This window comes from Lepidochelys kempii, chromosome 16, assembly GCF_965140265.1.
Source record: "Lepidochelys kempii isolate rLepKem1 chromosome 16, rLepKem1.hap2, whole genome shotgun sequence".
In the NCBI taxonomy this organism is placed as follows: Eukaryota; Metazoa; Chordata; order Testudines; family Cheloniidae; genus Lepidochelys; species Lepidochelys kempii.
Genome location: NC_133271.1, coordinates 16332195 through 16353261, shown reverse-complemented (window position 1 = coordinate 16353261; position 21067 = coordinate 16332195). Strand labels below are relative to the sequence as shown.

General features: G+C 42.5%; 2 protein-coding genes across 25 annotated transcripts in view; one reads left to right on the top strand and one right to left on the bottom strand.

The window, feature by feature from the left end:
• Positions 1-21067, bottom strand: part of CIZ1 (CDKN1A interacting zinc finger protein 1) — a 52149-nt gene that overhangs the window by 25248 nt on the left and 5834 nt on the right. The window lies entirely within an intron of this gene.
• DNM1 (dynamin 1) overlaps positions 12055-21067 on the top strand; it is a 103901-nt gene continuing 94888 nt past the window's right edge. For all 24 annotated transcript variants that reach the window (XR_012155249.1, XR_012155247.1, XR_012155250.1 and 21 more), the window contains exon 1: positions 12055-12459. Coding sequence is in view for 20 of the 24 variants with exons in the window: in XM_073314334.1 (XP_073170435.1) it covers positions 12299-12459 (161 nt within the window). In the remaining 4 variants the exon portion in view is untranslated. The remainder of the gene's footprint in view (positions 12460-21067) is intronic.

Here is a 21067-nt window from a genome sequence, read left to right as displayed (position 1 = left end):
ACAGTCATGGGAAAATTTATATGGAGTCTTTTTCACATTGCTCCACATAACTGATCCTTTTCCTCTACCATAATTACCCTACTGCAAAAACTGCCCTGGCTGAATAATTTGCAGTGGTGGAAGAGCAGGAAAAAGCCTTTGTAAGAAGATCCAGAGCAGTGATACACAGACCTCAGTGCTTCAGGAGCCAAATTAATGATCAACATTACCCCCAAAGAGCCACAGTAGTGTGAATTTATTATTTCATTTACTACAGTACTATATATTCAACACCTCTTAATGAGTAAGGAAACACATGATCATAGTAAAATCATCCTGATTTGGTTAATAACTTAATTAGTTAATAACATAGTAAAAGCATCGTGACTGGTTAATAATTAAATCACATAGTGTTTTAATATCATGTGCTGCAAAGAGCCACATTCAAGAGCCACTTGTGGCTCATAAGCTGCAGTCTGAGTGTCAGTGTCCTAGAGACTTCGGTTAGAGAGGAAGGCTGACCCAGTAGTTTGGGCATAAGCCTGGGACTCAGAAGAACCAGGCTCTATTCCATACTCTGCTGCAGACTTCATGTGTTACTTTGGGCAAGCCATTTAGGATCCAACTGTAAGGGTATTTAGGTGCCTAGGGGGATTTTGAGAAGCACCTAAGCACTTCTGAATTCCCCAGTAGGCACCTATCTGCATTTTTAGGCACCTAAATACCTTTATAAATCTGCATGTGCTTCAGTTCCCCATTTTCCACAATGAGGATAAAAGCACTTCTTTATGTCACAGATGTTATGATGATAAATGACTGGGAGAGCTGGCAGTGACCCTTATATTTAGGGTTCTAAGTAGCCCCATGGTGCATATGTATTGTGATACTCTTTAACTACATGATCACATACTGCTTTTTCCACAGAACACTGAGGGTACATCTACACTTCAGAACAAAACAAACCCAAACAAAACCCCTGGAGCAGCAAGTCTCAGACTCTGGCTCACAGGGCTCATGCTAGAGGGCTAAAAATAGCAATGTAGTTCCTGCTTGGCCTAGAGCCTGGCCTCTGAGACTCACCCCTCTTCCTGGGTTTCAGAGCCTGGGCTACAGCCCAAACTGGAATGTCTATACTACAATTTTCAGCCTTGTAGTGTGAGCCCCAGGCAGCTGACCACGGCTACAAGACTCCTGGCTGCAGGGTTTTAGGCAATGTACATGTACCCTGAAACCTGTGGTGCCCAAGAAAACAGAATTAAGATTGCAGAGGCAATCATACATTTGGCATTTCCTAACTTCTGCTTGACTTTGCAACTTAAATAACAGACTTTTAACTCACTCTTTGTATGTAATATATAAAAGATTGTGAGATGCTCAGATATTACAGTTCTGGGAGCCATATAAGTACCTAAAATAATGTCTATATAATAAAATTCCAGGAATGTCACTCCGTGTGACAGTCTGAAGCCTAAAATGTCTGTAGTCAGTGTGAAGTGATGGAAGAAGCTACAAGCATGGCTGAGGGCTCTTTTTGTTCAGAGTATTGTCAGGTTGAATCATCTCTGGGTTTCATGGTCTGTTACTGTCAATTTTTAAATTCTCAGACATTTTGACTTTACAAATTGCACACCCATGCCACAGCAAGGCCTGTATCTACGCCATCGCTAGAGTCCTAGACCACTGTGATATCAGATGTAACTCAGTCAGAGCACCACCTTTACAGCTAATTTGCATGTAGTTTAACTGGTGATATGACACAGAAGTGGACTACTTGGCCCAACTGCCAAAGTTCATCCACACAACAATACAACCAGCACACAATAAACCCCAAAACACATATAGCTCCTCACCGTAACACACAGCCCTCATTTGTCACCTACACAAAGCAGCAGGAATTTACCAGCACAACCTCCCCTGCCCCCGAAACAAACTAACATTACCACCCACCAACCCAAACCCACACACAATAACTCCAGTCACACAAAGCCCTTCCCTGCAGCACACCTCTCATTTGCCACCCACATGACTCTCCAAGCACAACACAATACACACACAAATCAACACGATCACCCCCACAACACAGCCAGCAAACACAGTAATCCCAAACATCACTCTGAAGCCTAAAGTGTCTGTTGAGTCAGTGTGAAATGTTGGAATCAACTACAAGCATGGTTGAAAGCTTTGTGTTTAGAATATCTCCAGGTTCAATCAACACTGGGATTCGTGGTCTCTTATCATCCAACTGTTAAGTTCTCAGCCCTTTTTCATGAGTTTATGAATTACACCCATGCGGCAGCATGAGCTTTCGGTTGCTAGTAATTTATATTAATTATATTATATTATATTAGTGTTTATAATTATATTACTAATTTATTATGGTACAATAGACCCTAGAGGTCTCAATCAGAGACAGAATCCTGGGCTCCATTGTGCAAGGTCCTGTACAAATATGAAATAAAGAGCTGCTCCCAGCCATAAGAATTTATGGTCATAGGCCTGCAATTCACTGCATGCAGGTTCACTGCTGCACCCACACTGAACCTCCTTGACATCACTGGGTCTCTGCGCAGGCATAGTAAATTTCAGAAAATTATATGGGAAAATACCTGCCATTTTGTGCAACCTGGGACATTCCATAAATTGCTCTTTAGAGATACCTTTATTAACGTTGGATATAAATTACCCCTAGCAGGGATGGTTTAGTAGAATACAGAAAATGCTAGTAGAGAGAAGAGAAATCATCCCATTATTCTTTACTTCAGTTTGCTCACTGTAAACACAGAGGCTTAAGTGACCAGCCTAGAAAATGTGGTTAGGGTTCTTTTTCTTTCCTTCGCTCATTTTCATATACATATATATTTAGCCACAGCTGTGGGAAGCAAAATAGCATACCCCTGCTGACAGCTGAATGGTACCACAAATAATCAAACACAGCACTTGTACATTGGGAATTACCTCTCATCCCCAGTAGGGGCTAAGAGTTCTTTTGTGCTTTTTAATGATCCTGTATCTTGCTTCTATACTGCAAAACATGTGTGTATGGGGTAAATATGTGTCATTCCAGGAGGCTACATGAAAACTAAACAACTGTGGTGCCACAGTAAGTAAACAATACAATATTTCTAATCAATCCCTTTGTCACATAAACCCGAGCACCCACAGGACTCCAGTTACGGTGTCCCCATCCTGTCTCACTGACCATAGCAATAAATTAAACAATTATGAGAACTAAAAGGCCAACACAAGAAAAAGCTAGAAAAACACCTGCAATTAAAGAGACTAAAACCATTGAGTTGACTCATCCACCCACCCTCCATGTGAGACAATTTGTGCTGCACTTCTATGTGATCTAGAGTACAAGCATGGGTTCTGGACTTGTGGGTCCTAATCTTGGCTCTGTGAAAGACTCACTGCGTGACTTTGCACAAGTTTATGCTCAAATTTTACTCCTGCTGGAATTCTGTGCCACTGCACAATGTGGAATTTGCACAGAATTAATGTCCCCACAGAATTAATTTTTTCATGCAGAATTTGTGATTTTCACCATAATGATTCCTTTTTCCGGTTTTGCGTGTTTCAAATGTATTAGTTACGTGTAAATGTCTTTGCGCGCACATGACCCTACTGGTGCCGTCCTCCTTCTTATATTCCCTGCCAGCCTGAACCCACCCCCCTCTGCTCCCACCTATCACTGCACACCCCAGCATTCCCACCCTCGCCTGGCACGGGGGGTGTACATACTACCTCTGGAGATGAAGGGGTGTTGGCTGGCAAACATGTCTATGAGCCAACTCACACAAACACACACACCCTACCCTGGGTCTCCCTCCCCATCCTAACCACCTGCTATCCTACAACTAAATTATCGCTAACTCACCAGCCTTCCTCCTGCTACAGTGGCGTAACCCAAAAACCTTACAATACACATCGAAACTTGAATTTGTACAAGACATAACAGACAGACCCAAAACAGTCCTTAAGGATGCTAGCGCCCTCTTAGGCCAGGTTGTTACAATACTTTTGTATAACATGCTTTGGTGTAATGACTTGGTTTAAATAAAATATTTAATTTCAGTGAAACAGAAGATAACTGTCAACAAAGATGCATCAAGTTCTGTATTAATATGCCTAGTAAGGAATCTATTTGTCAAAAAACATTCCCTGAATCTTGTTTGTTGTCTGTATTGTTACAGAGATACTTGCTGACAGGTATTTTGAAATAAATTACCACAATAATTGAAACTGGTGTGATTATATTGTGTTATTTTGACAAATAAAATATGCAGAATTTTGCACAATTTTAAAATATTGTGCATAGAATTTTAAATCTTTTTTTTTTTGCACAGAATTCCTCCAGGAGGAAAATTTTCAGAAGCAGTTCCTGATTTCAGGATCCTCAATTTCTAGGTGCCCAACCTGAGGCGATCTTCAGAGGTGCCCAAAACTCCAGTTGAAGTTCATGGGGATGGTAGTATTCATCTATCCCACAGGCTTAGTTAATTAATGTTGTGAGCCTTAGTTAATTAATGCTTATGAAGCATCTCAAGATCCTATCATCCACTCTTTGTCCTATTGCCCCATAAACCTGTTCCCAATAGTTCTTGATTGATGGGCAGGTTCACTGTATATGAACTAAAATATTTATTTTGAGTGCACCCTCTCCACCACACTGGCAAATAACTTATATTAATTCAGAATTATTAATCTACTAATTCAGTCTCCCTAGGTTAAAATATATCATAGCTACTGTTTGACCATGTGAAATGCACAGAGAATTCTGCTTTACTTGAAATATTAATCACTTACCCAAGCATCTATTCTTGTCCAAATCCCTTTTGTTTTGGACAATATCATTCAACTTATTGTTTCCTTGCTTAGATCCCAACTTCAGTGGCGTTGCACAAGGGGCATATTTGACTCAGTGTCTTGTAAAGTATTTATCCTTTTAAAACTTTTTTTGTGAGAGGGTGAAGGTGTATAAGGTTGTTCAACAAATTTCCTGTTTCAGAAGTGAAGTGTAACAGAGCATATATTTCATGTGATTTTCCTAAAGGGCAAACTACATATCTGAAAACATAACAAATTATGGGCTGCATCCATTCCAGATAACTGTTCTTATTGCAACCACCTTGAAAGACAGAAATTCCTCTCCTTTTGAATAACTCAGAGAATCTGTTCAAAGTGCTGTAGCACAGAATAGGCACTTTAAAAGTGCATGTGTGTATATATATTCTTCTATATTGATAAACATGGTGGCAATCCTGTTCCCCCAACCCTTCATTAGCGTTTATATTCTTATGTCTATTTATAGAAGTCTCCTGGATGCACACAGGCTCAAGAACATGAACCACCTGGTGTAGGGTTACTCTATAAAGTTACCAACTTTCTAATCACACAAAACCGAACACCCGTGCCCTGCCCCTTCTCTGAGGCCCCCACCTTGCTCCATCCTCTGCTCTCCCCCAGCCTTACTCACTTTCACTGGGCTGGGGCAGAGAGTTGGGGTGTGGGAGGTGGTGAGGGCTCCACCTGGGTGTGCGGGCTCTGGGATGGGGCTGGGGATGAGGGGTTTGGGTGCAGGAGAGGGCTCCGGGTTGGGGTAAGGGGTTGGGGTGTGCGTGGCAGGGTGACTACTCTGGCTGGGGGTGCAGGCTCTGGGGTGGGCCAGGGATAAGAGGTCTGGGGTGCAGGAGGGGTCTGGAGATGAGGAGATTGGGGTGTGGAAGGAGGTGTGGGCTCCATCTGGGGGTGTGGGCTCTGGGGTGGAGCCAGGGATGAAGAGTTTGAGGTGCAGGAGGGGGCTCTGGGCTGGGGCAGGTGGTTAGTGTGCAGGGGAGTGAGGGCTCTGGCTGGGGGTGCAGACTCTGGGGTGGGTCTGGGGATGAGGGGTTTGGAGTGCTGGAGAGGGATGGGGCAGGAGATTGGGATGTTTGCGGGGGCGGGCTCCGGGAGGGAGTGTGGGTGTGGGACAGGACACTGGGCATTTTCTCCACAGGTCTGAGGAGTGAGAGTCAGCTCCCTGCAAGACAGCTCCTTGTCTTGTGGAGGTGGACTCTGCTAGCTACTTGCTCAGATTAATCACTTTTTAAGGGGTATAGTTTCAAACAAGGGCTTTCAAACTGCACTAACAATATCTGTGGGCAGGACTGTTTGCATGAGCTAATGGGGATTTACCCCCACAAAACCAGTGCACCTAGCTACATGCTTGCCTGGAAACAGATGGACCTGCAAATACAAGGTGCATTTATCCACAGGTGCATTTTTAGAAATTAATTAAAATGTGGCCCTAGATAATTTAAAACACTTTAAAGAAATAGTTTCTTTCACTTTCTTTTTCAATTTATTTGCGTGTCCCAAAGCAGGGCTTTCTAGACAAGAAAGCAATTGTGGTTTTCCCTGTCTATTTCTGCTTGGAAATTTCCTACTTATTTCCAAGTCTCTCTTTTCTTCCAGTAATTGCTATACAGGATGATCACATAGCTTTTTTTTTTTTTTTTAAACTAGTGCTACAAACTGCTGCATAAGTCATCAAGCAAGGAGATGCTTTGGAGTCATAAGGCATGCACCATCACATCTTGACACTCAGCAGATAGACTGTTCACTGCAAGGGTCTTACAGAAGCAGAAAATGAGGGATCTGAATTTGAGAGGTGCAGATTACCTCCAGCTCTCATTGAGATCAGTGAGTGATGTGGGTGATCAGAACCTCTTAAAATCAGATGACAAGTTCTTTCATATTTGTGCTTGGGGCTCCCGCTTTGCTGCCCATGATTTACATGACAAGAATTGTTGCAGAAGTCGTTAGGTAGACTCACTATGTGGCAATATTAATGAATCCTTACATCTGAAATGTGGCATACCGACATTGCATCCTCATTTACAAGTGCATCTGAAAACTGGGTAAAAGGCACTATGTTCTGTGCAGCTTTCAGTGTAATGTTAATGATAATTTACAGATTTTGAGTGAAAGCATCAACACAATTTACTGACATTTTCTGCAAATTTTTCACTCTTTTCTTCTCTCCTTCCCTAGTTTCTTGTCTGCATGGAGAAGGAGCTTGCTACTCTTGATAGTTTCCCCAGCACTCCTCTTGCCCCCTGCTGCCTCACCTGTATCAGGTACAGTAGCTTTTGTGATCAGAGGGTTCATCACTCTTCCTGAAATGAGGCAGGGTATAAAGAGCTCACATCAGACCTGTGGACAGTGTTTTCCCCAGGAATTGAAATGGGGGTGGAGGGGAGGGGTCAGCGCTAATGAGGGGTGAGACAGTGAGGGCGAAGGTGGGCTGTATGGCACCATAGTAAAAACTGAAAAATGTTTCATGACCATTTTATTAGATTTAAACTAATATTTTAAAATCACCACACAAATTAAAAGTTGCCTTCTCCAGCTTTCTAGGAAGCACAACATCTACATCCTTCTTGGTTTCTTGTTATAATTTTGCACGACTCTGTTAATGAGTTTCTTAAATGCAATGCGTTCATCTTTGGTGGCTTCTCATGTGTCTGGTACTTCCATTCCTTCAATTGATATGCTCATTAGTTCATTCACATGATCAGGCAGAAAGCAACTTATTTCAGATCACAAAATTCTATTAAATGATGAAAAAGAACACTCAGCTATAGCTGTTGTGACTGGGAGTAGCAAGAGATGAATTCATACTACTTTCACGTCAGGAAACAGCACAAAGATCGGGTTGAGCCACTAGTGTTGATAAAAAAGTTGAAGTTAAATCTTCATTCCTTTGTCGTACAATATTCCACTCTGTGTTCAAATTCTCTATTCTGTCCTGAGCACATGGCAGCCTCATTGCTGGTACTGCCTCACTCCACTCAACTCTCGGTGTTATATAGGACAGTAATCTGTAAAAAGCTATGTAGAGGTTGAGTTGAATCTAGAAGTCACTGTTGTAGATTTTTAAGAATCAAGTCTGCGTACTTTTTCAGTTGTCTTAACACACACTTCTTGTCCTCTTCACTAAGGATTCAATATAAATGCCTTCATTAGTCAACTTCTGGACTGAAGTCTTTGCTTCTTCCAGAACTTTTTCAATGGATAGCTCTGATTGATCCAAATGTAGCTTCTATTGCTGGACAAAGATCTACTACTGTTGTAGCAGATGCCTGGATGGCATTGTTTAATGACTCAAGTGGTTTCAACAGTAGACTTATGAGAGAGAACAGCAATAGTCTTCTCTGAACGTAGTAGCAAAAGTAATCCACCAGCCTCACTATTTAGCTCCATCCCATCTTTGGAGATACTTTCCAAAGCCAATAATAACGGCTGGAGTAATTTTAAGACAACAGCCAAGGATTGCTTATGAGAAAGACAGAGGGTTTTTGCAGGTTGGACTAATTTGAACTTCAGTCCTAGTGTATCCTCTATATTTTCCAAGATATCCAGTCTTTTTGGACTCTTGCTGAAAAAAGAATATAATGAAGACATGAAATTTATAGCTTTTTAAAATGTCTTTTGAAGAGCCTGCTGCTCATACTAGCGCTAGTTGGAGTAGATGGCCTTTGCAGTGTGTATAGGAGAGATTAGGATTACTTTTCTTTAAGCAAAGCTTGTACTCCACCATGTCTTCCAGAGAAGTTTGCAGCTCCATCAAATGCACAAGCAGCCATCTGTTTGGGGTCCAATTGACAGGCATTTAACTCTTCCAAGATGTGGGTTGTCACAGATGCAGCTGATGTGTCTTCTATAACTTGAACATCTAGAAATGCATCTACTGGCCTACCCCTGACATCAAGACAACATACATGAGGACTTAATACTTGATGCCCATTTGCATCAGTGCATTCATCAGCCATGTCTGCAAATTTTTTGAATGTGGCGAGAGAGTTCTTCAGTTTTTTCAACTGAAGAGTCTTTCACTGTCGCACCACATGCTTCTAGCCAGTTATTTGAGTTTCTTGCAGAAAAAGACAGTGAGCGTTTGCTGGTCTTGTTCGGAACCAGTGTTCAGCTTCAGGATGAACAAGTGACCATGCCCTTAACATTGGCCTCCAGTTTGTAGTATCTCTTGCCTAAATAGAAAGTAGGATGCCACAGCCATGTTGGTTCGCATGAACTGTATTGTGTCTCCAGCATTCTTAACAGCCTCCTTAACACTCACCGGTGTTGTCCTTGGTCAGTGGAGACTCAGAGTTCAGAGGTGCTTTCACATGAGTTCACCTCCCAGGTGGGGAGCAAGAAGGCACCTTGCTTGTTCCTCCAGCTGCTCACTGTTCGCTCTGGCCACTGTTGTTCATTGTGCTACCGTTCACTCCATCGCTCTATTGCCAATGGCCCCGCGCCGTCACCTTCTGCTGCCACCTGCCACTGTAACCTCTGTGAGTTGGTCTCTTGAGGTTTCACCGGCTCTCAGTGATTTCAGCTGAGCTCTCAGTGGGGGAACCTCACTGCTAGTACAGGCTGGGCCGTCTCTTCCACAGATATACTGTCCAACAGCAGGTCTAAGCACTTTAGACCTGATTATCAGTGATTTCAGCTGTAGTGGTCACTTAACAAAACAAAAGACTATCTATGGAGCCTAATCAGCTCTGTCTTTAAACAGTGGAGAGGGGCAGGTCAAATACTACTTGTGACTCAGGCAGACCATCAAGCAAAAAACCTGTCCCCACCCTCTCTCTTGATGCCCTCAATCAGCACAGGCTGAGAACAGTTCTACTGCCCTTTACTCATACAATAAGAATAACAACATTTCATTACTCCCCCTCCCCCTGCATTCAAGTGATTTGTAACCCAGCACCAGCCAAAATCTATCACTTGGGCAACACAGCTCTTTTGCTGGATACCTAGGTAGATTAGGCGTGAATGTAAATACAATCTGGTCCTGAAGCCTTTCCCCACAGCCCTCAGCTCATCACTAGTTGTCAGGGAGAGCTCATTTAGACTTTGCTTACAAATCATAATTTGAAATTATTAGGTTGGCCAACATCACCAAAATGAATGCACTGACATTGTCATAAAAAACAGCAGCTGTATAAGGAAGCTAGTCTATGTTCATACTTTTCAAATCTATTATACTTTTTCAGATACATGTATTTTATCATACACTTTATATGCTTTTAAAGTGTGTATTAATGTTTCAATTTTAATTCAAATTTCCAAACAATCACTAAATTGGCAACACTGCATGTAACTAGTTCACAAAACTGCGGGGGGTGGGTTGGAAAATTCAGGGAGGGTATAAACCCCCCCTAGGGGGGGTGTAGGAAAATCTCTGACTGTGGACTCCACAAAAGTTGTGTGTGTGTGGCTTGAGAGCCAAAGATTATTAGTAATTTAAATTCTAATTTAACGAAAAATAAATATGAAAGTAAGAATAGCTGAGTGAGAACTCACAAGAAATCCAGTTGTTGCATCCCTTCTCTCCCTTCCTCTGGTTATATTAGTCAGATTTTTTTTTAAGGCATGAATGTCAGTTGCTGACACAATGCACTGTCAATGTTCTTTTGCAAGCCTTTTCTAAGAGAAACACAAATGTTTAAATTTAATTTCAGATCTCATAGGGAACAGAACGATCCTAAATGATAATTTCTGGAACATAAACTCACTCAGAGTGACATGCCTGTTTAGTATGTTAAACAGCCAGATGGGGGTCCAATATTTGGATAGTTTGATGGTGCTATTGCTAGCAAAAAGTGTTGATAGCTGCAATCAAATACAATCAATTTTATGACAGGTTTCAGAGTAACAGCCGTGTTAGTCTGTATTCGCAAAAAGAAAAGGAGTACTTGTGGCACCTTAGAGACTAACCAATTTATTTGAGCATGAGCTTTCGTGAGCTACAGCTCACTTCATCAGAAGTGAGCTGTAGCTCACGAAAGCTCATGCTCAAATAAATTGGTTAGTCTCTAAGGTGCCACAAGTAATCAATTTTATGTAAATTTTAGAATTGCTGATTACAGCAAACCTCTGGTAAATGGCAGTTTTCCTATCAAGATGGTGGGGGGGGGAAGAGGGGGAGAGGCCTGCAAACATTTACATTGCCAGAGTGAAATACTTTGACCCTGACCTGTAAGGAATATTTTTATTTTTACCAAGGATACTTTCAGGTTAATTAGGGCCCTAAATATTATTTTTGTAAAAACATTATTTTGCAAACTAAGCCAAATAGTTCCTCTTTATTATCTGAGCCTTTTAAAAAAAATCAGTGGAAACACATAACATTAAACATTTCCCTGCATTTTTTGTAAATCAAACATAGCAGCAATGTGCTAGTGCATTACAATCAGAAATTGAAACTGACTGGGAACAAAAGTGAAATGCATTTCTTCATTGTTCCTACTCTGGGAAATTCAAAAAGCAAAGATCAAACAGGAGCAACAGTGAAAAGTAAATTAAAAGTAAAATAAAATAAAATAAATAAACGTCTACTTTAGTGATTAGTAAACTAGGTAAGGGCACTTTCAAGAACAGAGATTATTTACAGAGATATTAGTTAAAAATATATTTAGCTGTTAATCTGCAGTGTGTCTTGAATATTTAAAGTCAGCACTGATTTACTGCGTTTTGGGAGGAGTGAAATATTCTTGGCTTCTTCATTATAAATATATCAGGGATTATGCAGACCCTCCAGATTTCACATTCTGGAGGGTTGATTTTAATGCCAATTTTGAACCCCCCTTTTGTGTTGGAGAATTGTGTTGTGTTTCCCTGAGACACTGGAAGCCTCCCTTATTCTAGTGTCCCGGCTTGGGAGCAGATCCCAGGCTACGGAGGCAGGTACCCTAAAGACACCTGGCTCACGGCTTCAGAGTAACAGCCGTGTTAGTCTGTATTCGCAAAAAGAAAAGGAGTACTTGTGGCACCTTAGAGACTAACCAATTTATTTGACCATGAGCTTTGGTGAGCTACAGCTCAGAAGTGAGCTGTAGCTCACGAAAGCTCATGCTCAAATAAATTGGTTAGTCTCTAAGGTGCCACAAGTACTCCTTTTCTTCTGGCTCACGGCATAGCTCCCTTTAGCAATCCCTGTGAACTACAACTCCCATGAAGCTCTCGGCCCTCAGGAGGGAGCCCTCTATCGGCCATTGCTGGTACGTGCGCTTTAAATCCCGTGAGGAGCCCTGTGGCTAGCGGGCTTGAGCTGGCAGTCGGGATAGCAGCGTTGCTGCAGAGATCCAGGGACCCAGGTTAGGTGGAGAGTGGAGGGCAAACCAACCCACCACGTAGCTGTGAGGTGGGGACAACCCCTGATGAGGGCTTGGGGGGCCAAACCCCAGCAGTAAATCCTTTGCAAAGCAAGCGGGGAGAAAGAGGGCTTTGCGTTGCAAGCCCAGGAGGCGAGAGCCCAGGCGGAGCTGCAGACATGGGGAACCGAGGGATGGAAGACCTCATCCCCCTGGTCAACAAGCTCCAGGACGCCTTCGCTTCCATCGGTCAGAACGCCGACTTGGACCTGCCCCAGATCGCTGTGGTGGGGGGACAGAGCGCCGGCAAGAGCTCAGTGTTGGAAAATTTTGTGGGAAGGTAAGATTTATAAACTATAGACGATTATAGGGGATGTTATGAGGGCTGATGTCCCCGATGCATCTGTGTTGTGCAATGCATTGCTCAATGGACATGCAGTGCAAAGCTTAATGCAGTGCAATCCAGGACAGGGGAGGGGGGCTGATCTTGCTCCTCTGAACTTGGAATTCGTACTGGAGATGGATCATCCCAGCCCCTGCGACACACACAGATCCTAGTGCCGGGATTGCACTGCACCCTACAACGCAGAAATCAGGAGTCTCTATGACCGGTGACATTCCCTTGATTGGTTTCAGAGTAACAGCCGTGTTAGTCTGTATTCGCAAAAAGAAAAGGAGTACTTGTGGCACCTTAGAGACTAACCAATTTATTTGAGCATAAGCTTTCCTGAGCTCAAATAAATTGGTTAGTCTCTAAGGTGCCATTAGTACTCCTTTTCTTATTCCCTTGATTGTCACCTTCACTAGCAGGGGAGCCCTCCCCTCAGCATAAGATTAGAAGCGCATATGTGCGTATAAATGTCCGCTTTGAAATGGTAATATCTGATTGGGAACTGATCAAAGCAGATCGATGCTGGGCAGCATATTGCTTGGTGGGCTGGGAGGGGCGGGGGGAGTGTGTGTGAAAGAGGTTAAGAGGAGGATGAGGCACCAGACAAATCCTGCTTTTGGAGTGACTAATGCACAAAAGAAGCCATTTGTTTGGGGGTGGAGAGGGAGTAAGAAGGAACCGAGCTGATGTGTTGTCCACATCACAGGAGATTTAATGGTTTTAATCCTCAATCATTTATTTATTTATTTATGGGAGCTAAATACAAGAAGGCAGAATCCTGGGGATGAGCAGGATGGTAGGATGTCCCCCCTCACCCCTGCTGCTGGAGGACAATTGCTGCTGGGCACTGGCAGGGTGGGGAGGATGAGGAGTAGTGGAGGAAGGCACTGTTTCAAGGAGAGAATGAATAACATAGATGGTTGTATAGAATGTACAGAAAATTAATGGAAATCCAGTAAAGCACAGACAAAGGCTCCATATGTTATGTAATGTCAGGGATAGAAATGTCAGAGAAAAATAGCCATACTCTGGGGTGTCCCTTATTTTTATCACACATTAGAGACCTGCAAGCCAGAGCCAGAAATGATACAGCTTCCACATAATTTTCTAAAATGAATTATCTATGGTGATTCTAAAAAATACTGATCAGTTAATATTGTGTGTGCAGATAAATAACGGTATACAATCCCTGTTAAATACCAAGATGCCCGTTAGCCATTGTGATCTGAACAGATCATCAAGACTAGATTTCTTATTTGTTTTAAGTTTCACCCTGAAGAATCCCACAAGGTGAAATGCTAGGAAGAGTATGCTCTCATAGCATGTCCTCTGCTCCTGATTGTGTCTGGCTAGATACAGGACATGCCTTGAACGCTACACAGCCACCTAAAGATGGATGTGCTTGTTGTGAGGCTGAGCAGTAGTGGAATTTAAGTTCAATTTCATCCCCTCCCCACCCCCCTTCTCTGTCCTCCATGGTGGATGCCATGTCAGGAGCTATGGGGAGAAGCAGAAAAAGCAGTGGTTATTCCCCTATGTGCTCAACTCCCTGGGTGCTACCATTTTGTGACAGAAATATTCTGGTGCTTTCCCTTCATGTGACCTTCACAATAATCACCAGCAGCTTCAACAAATAGCTGGTGACCAGGGAAGGTGGTCTGCACACACATATTATACACAACACCTGGAGTGCATCATGAGCTTGTTTGTAGCTTGGTTAATCCTTCCCTATTAGGCATTGCTATCCTCTATGACCAGGATGCAGGTTGCTGCTGATTTCCCTCGGAGGAACTGCTGCTGTGACAGAGTGTTAGATTATTTTCTTCCACAAACTGTATTCTCCCTTTTCTTTCCCTGCTTTGTTGCGTGGGCGCTCTCTCTCTTCTTCTTTTGCCCCCTCTAGTCCTTGCACTATGACATCTACTAACAAAATTATTTTTATAACTCTTTTATCATTGAAAGAGCCTGTAATGAGCCTGAATAGGTCCATCTTTGGCGGTATATGAACAGAATGGTCCAATATGCTGTACAGGGGCCCAGGTGTCCCTGAGCTATGGGAGACAGTGTGCATTAGGGAGATGCCACTTTTGCTGTTTCTGGGGAAAAGAAAACAGAGCAAGAATCAGAGTAGTTGTTTAAACAAAACCCCCCATCGTTGCATATTCAAAAGAGCCTGAGATTCTTGCTTGCTGATTTTCAATGGTTTACTTTAGAACCTATTGGAGATCCCATTCTTATTAAGTGTTCCTGGGAATCATGGTGAGGGAAGGACTTCCAGAAGCCTCAGCTATAAGTATTATTTATTTGTATTACCACAGTGTCTAGGAGCTCCCAACATGGATCAGGACCCCATTGTGCTAGGTGCTGTACAAATACAGAACAAAAAGATGGTTTCTGCCCCAAAGAGCTTACAACCTACTGTGATCAAACCTGTTGAGAAGAGAAAAAGGGTTCCCAGAACTGTTAGCGAGCAAAACCCTGGTTAGCCTGTTGGGTTTATTGCTTCCATGACCCCTGAATGCTGAGAGTCAAATCTATCTTTTATGGAAGTTCTGAACAGTGACTGCTGCAATGATGTACCAGGTATGGCCAATGAGCAAGAACAGTATCAGAGCGAATAGTTCCTTTCCTTTAGATCTAGCAAGCAGAAGGGGACAAACTGTAACTCCACTGACTCCAATGCACAGCTGCAGAGTTTAGCTGCCTGACAGAGGGTAAATGAACTGATTTGGGGGAGGGATAGCTTAGTGGTTTGACCATTGGCCTGCTAAACTCAGGGAGAGTTCAATCCTTGAGAGGGCCATTTAGGGATCTCGTGCAAAAATTGGGGGTTAGTCCTGCTTTGAGCAGGGGGTTAGACTAGATGACCTCTTGAGGTCCCTTCCAACCCTGATATTCTATGATTTATATTATCCATAATTTTCCAATGATCTCTGTCTCAGTAGGGCTCATGACCTCACTGCATCCTATCAGTTATTTCCATGGTAGCACATTACGGTGCCAGAGCTTTTAGGATAATGAAGTAATGAAGGGTACCCACACAGGAGCTGACAGGACAAGATTGTTCACGGAAATAATTGGAGGGAAAATGGAAAACGCGTCAAAGGGAACTATTGACTTCTTCCATTTGATGCCATTAGGTGGCTGGGTGGCTCATGGGATTGGTAATAGATATGAAATCTCTTGCCACAGAAAGTACCTGTCTACATTACAAAATGAATTGTGTTTAAATATGGCTGTGACCCAGCCAGGTTCTAAGGTATTTTTTTCCTTGTTTGTGTGGACAGAGAAAGTCATGTTTGGGAGCCATGCTTTAATCTTCACTGGTATCTCAGCTAAAACATGGTTCCTTAACATGTTTATGACATGTTTTTTTTCTGTTCAGACAGGGAGGAAGAATCTGTGTTATAACATGGCGGGAACACACACATTAAAACATGATTATTGCTATGGTGAAACCTATGTCTCCAGTTTTTTTGGGATCAGGCTGTGGGTGAGATTGAGTCATCACCACCTGACAGCTGTTTAGTGCACAATATGAAATGAGTGGTGGGTCTCAGCCTAGTTCCACATGGACAGCTAGCCACATTAAAAAACAAACAACACAATACAATTGACAGTAGCTGGTCCTTTTGATAAAGGTGTCTCAGCAGAGAGGCCGAAGGCTGAATGTGTCATGAAGATTAAACTCCCCTCTTAATTCTAGAGGTAGTTCCTCCAGATCACACCAGCATGGTAGAATGGGGATGGTTTCACTAACATCACACCTGATCTGTGGATAAACAGGACTTCAGTCTCTAGGGCTTCCAATCCAGCATCTTCTGCTGACACTAACATTCAGTGTATGCTGAAATTTTCAAAATACAGAGGAACTACACTGAATGCAATAAATGTTATTTTGATTGATATCTTATCAAACAAGTACTTCTTCTGAGTGCAGTGGTTTGCTAGTCACTGCTAATTACTATCCCAGTATCACTTACGCTGCTGTTAACGGATTACCCAACAATGCAAAGCCTGTATTTATAATGGCAGATGTTGATGCGGCTGCTATATGTGCGTCTGCTGCTGAGGTCTCAGCATGGTGACTAACACCAGATGATGATGGTAAAACCCTCTAATGGTGTGGGATGAGCCTGATAGAAGAAAGGCAGCTGACATTTCTTTTCCCAGACTGGTTTATGCTGGGGCCTCAGAGCTGGCAGGAAGCTTAGTTTTGGTCCTCCCTAAGCATTGGCTGCTGTGGATGTGCTACCACTAGGACAACATCTTATGACATCACCCTCCCCTTTTTGTTCGTGATGCCTATTTGCTACTTCAGAGTGTCTGCCTGAATTGGCCCTACAGACTGCCAATGTTGGATGAATGGCTTGGATTGAGTGAGTAAAGCATGGGGATAGTTGAAGCTGATCTAATTTGAAATTGGACTTCCCAAATAGAGAGTCTGTAGGCAAGAAAATGGGGACACAGTTATTTCCAAAGTCCAGAAATGTTCACTCTCCTTTTATGGCACATGGCAAAATAAGTAGATAAATAAAAAGATGCCCTGCTGTCTAGCGATCTCAACGCATTTTAAAGACATGAGATAACTAAGCCTTCCAATATCCCAGGAAGTAGGAAACTATTATCACTATTAGATGAAAGAACTAAGATGCAGTGCTGCTAAGTCCGGAGTCACACAGCAATGAGAACCAACCCAACATTTTATTAGTCCCAGACCTGAGCATTAGCCTCAAGACCTTCTTCCCTCATAAAAACTTTTATATCCAGATCAAGCCCCTTCCAAAGATGGAATACTTTCCATGCCGAGTATGGAATCTTATGCCTTGTCCACACACACACTTGTACGGTTTTAACTATACAGTATAATTAAAGCGGTACAAACCACTGTGGAGGATCTAGTTCTACTGGCATAAATGTGCTCATAGTGGTATAGCATATTCCCATATGGGAAGAGGAGCTCTACCAGTGTAAGGACCTTCATGCCAGGATAACTCTGGCCACACTAGGGATTGTACTGATATAAGTATTTCAGTAAAAAACCCCACACCCCTAACCAACATAGTTATATGTGTACAAAAACTTGGTCTTAATGTATTTGCCTCAAGGGGATGCTCAGCATATAGGTGAAAGAATACAAAGGAACAAATATAAACCTAAGCCCTGCCAATACTAAGCTAGAACCTTTAGAAAAGTGTTTTGCAATAGACTGAATACAAGGCTAGGAGCCAAGAACTTTGTTCTGGATTTTATTTGGCCTCTGACTCTTTGGTGAGTAATTTAATGTCTCTGTGACTCATTCTCCGCACCTGTAAAATAGGGATAGTGATACTTGCCTACCTCTCAGAGATGATGATATGAAGCTTAATTAGGAGATATTTGTAAAATGCTTTGTAATGGAAAGGCGCAGTGGCATTATTTTAGATACAGTGCTGCCTAGAAATTCCCTCAGAAAAGGCAATCTTCATGGACACATATTCTCAAAAAGCAAAAGATATCTCAGGAGCACGCATTGGCCTGTCCAGGTACAGCAGGGTACATCACTGCTCACTCTGTCATCCTCAAAATGTATGGAGCTGAAACTTCTCTCTTGAGCAAACACTATGGCTGAAATAGTCAATGCTGCATATGTGAACTCGGGGTCCAGAGGTCCCAGGCAGTTTTGAAAATCTCAGCCTGTCGGTATTCTTGTGTCACTGTTCAGAGTAATGCTCAGCATTTATATATTACTTTAATGGTCAGATTTTAATTTATACCAAGAGCCCTTTAGACAACTCTGGCAGCATAAAGGGGCCTTAAAGTGGGTGTAAATGTGATTCATGCTCTCTTTGGGACCCCTTTTCACATCCAGAGTGCTGTAAAGGGACCTTAATGTGGCAAACCTTAAAAGCATTATACAATACACACACACCTGTGAGGAAAGTGATGAATAGTATCCCTATTTTGAAGACTGAGGCATGAGGGGTGAAGTGACTTGTCCAGGGCAATAGAGGTTGATAGAGTGAGAGAACTCCTACTCCTAGCCCTGGGCTCATGCCTTTTAACGGAATCCATTTATATTCCAACACCTGAATTATAACCTTTTTGTTTGTTTTAGCTGTATGTGTACATCCAAACAGTGGTAAGCCTCTGGGATTTAGTAAAGAACATACATCCATTTTCCTAAGATTAATAAAAAGCAACAAAGTACAATGCAGCACAAGAATAAATGTACATAGCATGCCATGATAAACCACAAGAAAAAGGAATTAACTCAAGAGAAATGTACATAGCTCTCAGCAATTGCCTGCGAAAGGAAGAGCATTTGAGCCAAAATATGACATGGATGATCAGAATATTGTAAACAGAGAATATAAATATATCACTGCAAACCTAGATAGCCCTGCTGCAACTCTTGTTCATGTGATTTGTCCTGTGGCTACTCACATGAGTGAGGATGCAGACTCAAGCCCTAAATAAACACCAGTTTCTTTGTATATTATATATCATCACTATTTCCTGAAGCAGTTCCCAGAGGTCTCACACCCTAAGAACCACTACACTTTTCACCTTGGCTCTTTTGACATTTTCCTACACTGTAACGTAAGTGTCGACCTTGTCTTCACTAGGGGAAAAAAGTGTGTTCTTACCATATGTTTGCTAATATGTGGTAATTAACAAGGGGTAAAATCCTGGTGAAGACAAGTTAGTTGTAGTTTTAATGTGTGTTAGCACATCAAAGTAAACCCTAGGCTCCCCTAGGGCTTACCTCAACCTGCTAACATGTGAAAACTACAAACTGCCTTGTCTTCACCAGGATTTTATCATGTGTTAATTACCACGTTAGCTGACATGGTAAGAACACACCTTTTTTCCTAGTGTGAACACACCCCCTCCTCCTCCTCCTTGCACTTCAATAGTGCCTTTCATCTGAAGCTGTCCTAGCATTCCAAGCATTAGTTAATCTTCCCAATACTCTGCTGAAGTAGGTAAATGTTAGTATGCCAGTGTTACAGGTGTTAAACTGAGGCACAGAGCTGCTAAGTGATCTGAGTGCACACTGAGGCCAGGCCCACACTACAAATTTACATCGGTATAACTACTACGTCACACAGGGGTGTGAAAACTCCACACCCCAAGCGATGTAGTTATACTGACTTAACCCCCAGTGTAGATAGAGCTATGTCAATGGGAGAGCTCCTCCCACTGACATAGCTACTGCCTCTTGGGGAGATGGATTACCTACACCGATGGGAGAAGCTCTCCTGTTGGCATAATAGCATCTTCACTATAGCAGCACTGCTGCACCATACGTGACGACAAGCCCTTCGTCAGGAACAGAACTCAGGAGTCCTGAATACCAGTTCCCTGCCCTAATCACTAGACTTTCTAAAGACAGCGCATATAAACGTTCACCATGTTGTACATAATTATGTACAATATAATGATGTGAAGTTAGAGAATTAAAGGCAAGTGTTTTGAGACCCAACTTGAGACATTTCGGGACTGATTTTCAGAGATGCTGAGCAGCCACAGCTCCAGTTGAGTGGGTGCCTCAAGTTTGGTTACAGAAATTGAGGTGCTCCAAATCAGAGGCCACATCTGTAAATGTTGTCCTAATACAGTAAAATAAGATAAAAATGTTAACCCCTCCCTTGCCTGGCTTAGGGCTTGATGCTTCAAGATGTTGAGCATCCCCAGCTCGCACTGACTTAGGGTTTGATCTTGCCCCAAAGAAGTCTGTGGGATTTTCCAAATAGAGGATGCTTAGCATGCAGGATAAGCCCCTGAGAGAGCAACTAAGTTAACATAAAAGTTAATGAATCAAAGAGAAACTGTCTCTTGCTGTTTTAGTTGCACGAGCAAAGTTTGCCATGGTGTATTGAGCAGAGATTTTATTTGTAAGCAGGAGCCAAACCTATGTGTGCTCCACCCATATGAACCAATGCTAGGATTTTTTATTCAGTGCACTTAGTGTAGCAAAACCAGAGGCGTGGCTAAGGGGGTTATAGGCAGCCACCCAAAATGTAATGGTTTTCTGGCCAGATGCCCACGATAAAATTAACTTCTTTTGGGGAAGCCTCTCAGAATGAAAAGTAACCTGCTACCAATACCCATAGTCAATCCACTGCCTTCATGAGACACAGGCTAAATGGAATTTTTAAAAATATCTTTGGGTGTAATCCTTTCCTTCCTTCTTTGCAATGTATAATGAAGCAAGTCATGGCACAACTGGTAGGGAGGAGAACTGCAACTAGATCTGTATTTTAAAAACACCTCACTGTTATGATGCATGATAGAAAACGTCTTTGCAACAGGACAACACTCTCATCACAGTTAAACAGCGTCCCCTCTGATCTCAGAACTGTTTTTGCACATTCTGATTCAGAAAACTGGAACACCAACGGAGGGGGACACATAAGTAAGTGGGTAGGTGGGACTTGTGGCTAAAGAACAAGCCTAGGTCTCAGGGGGCCTAAATTATATTCCTGGAACTGCCACTCAATTTCTGTATCTTACTTCCCCATCTGTACCCTACTACTTAAGTCATAGATGTGATACAATAACCTATGTCACA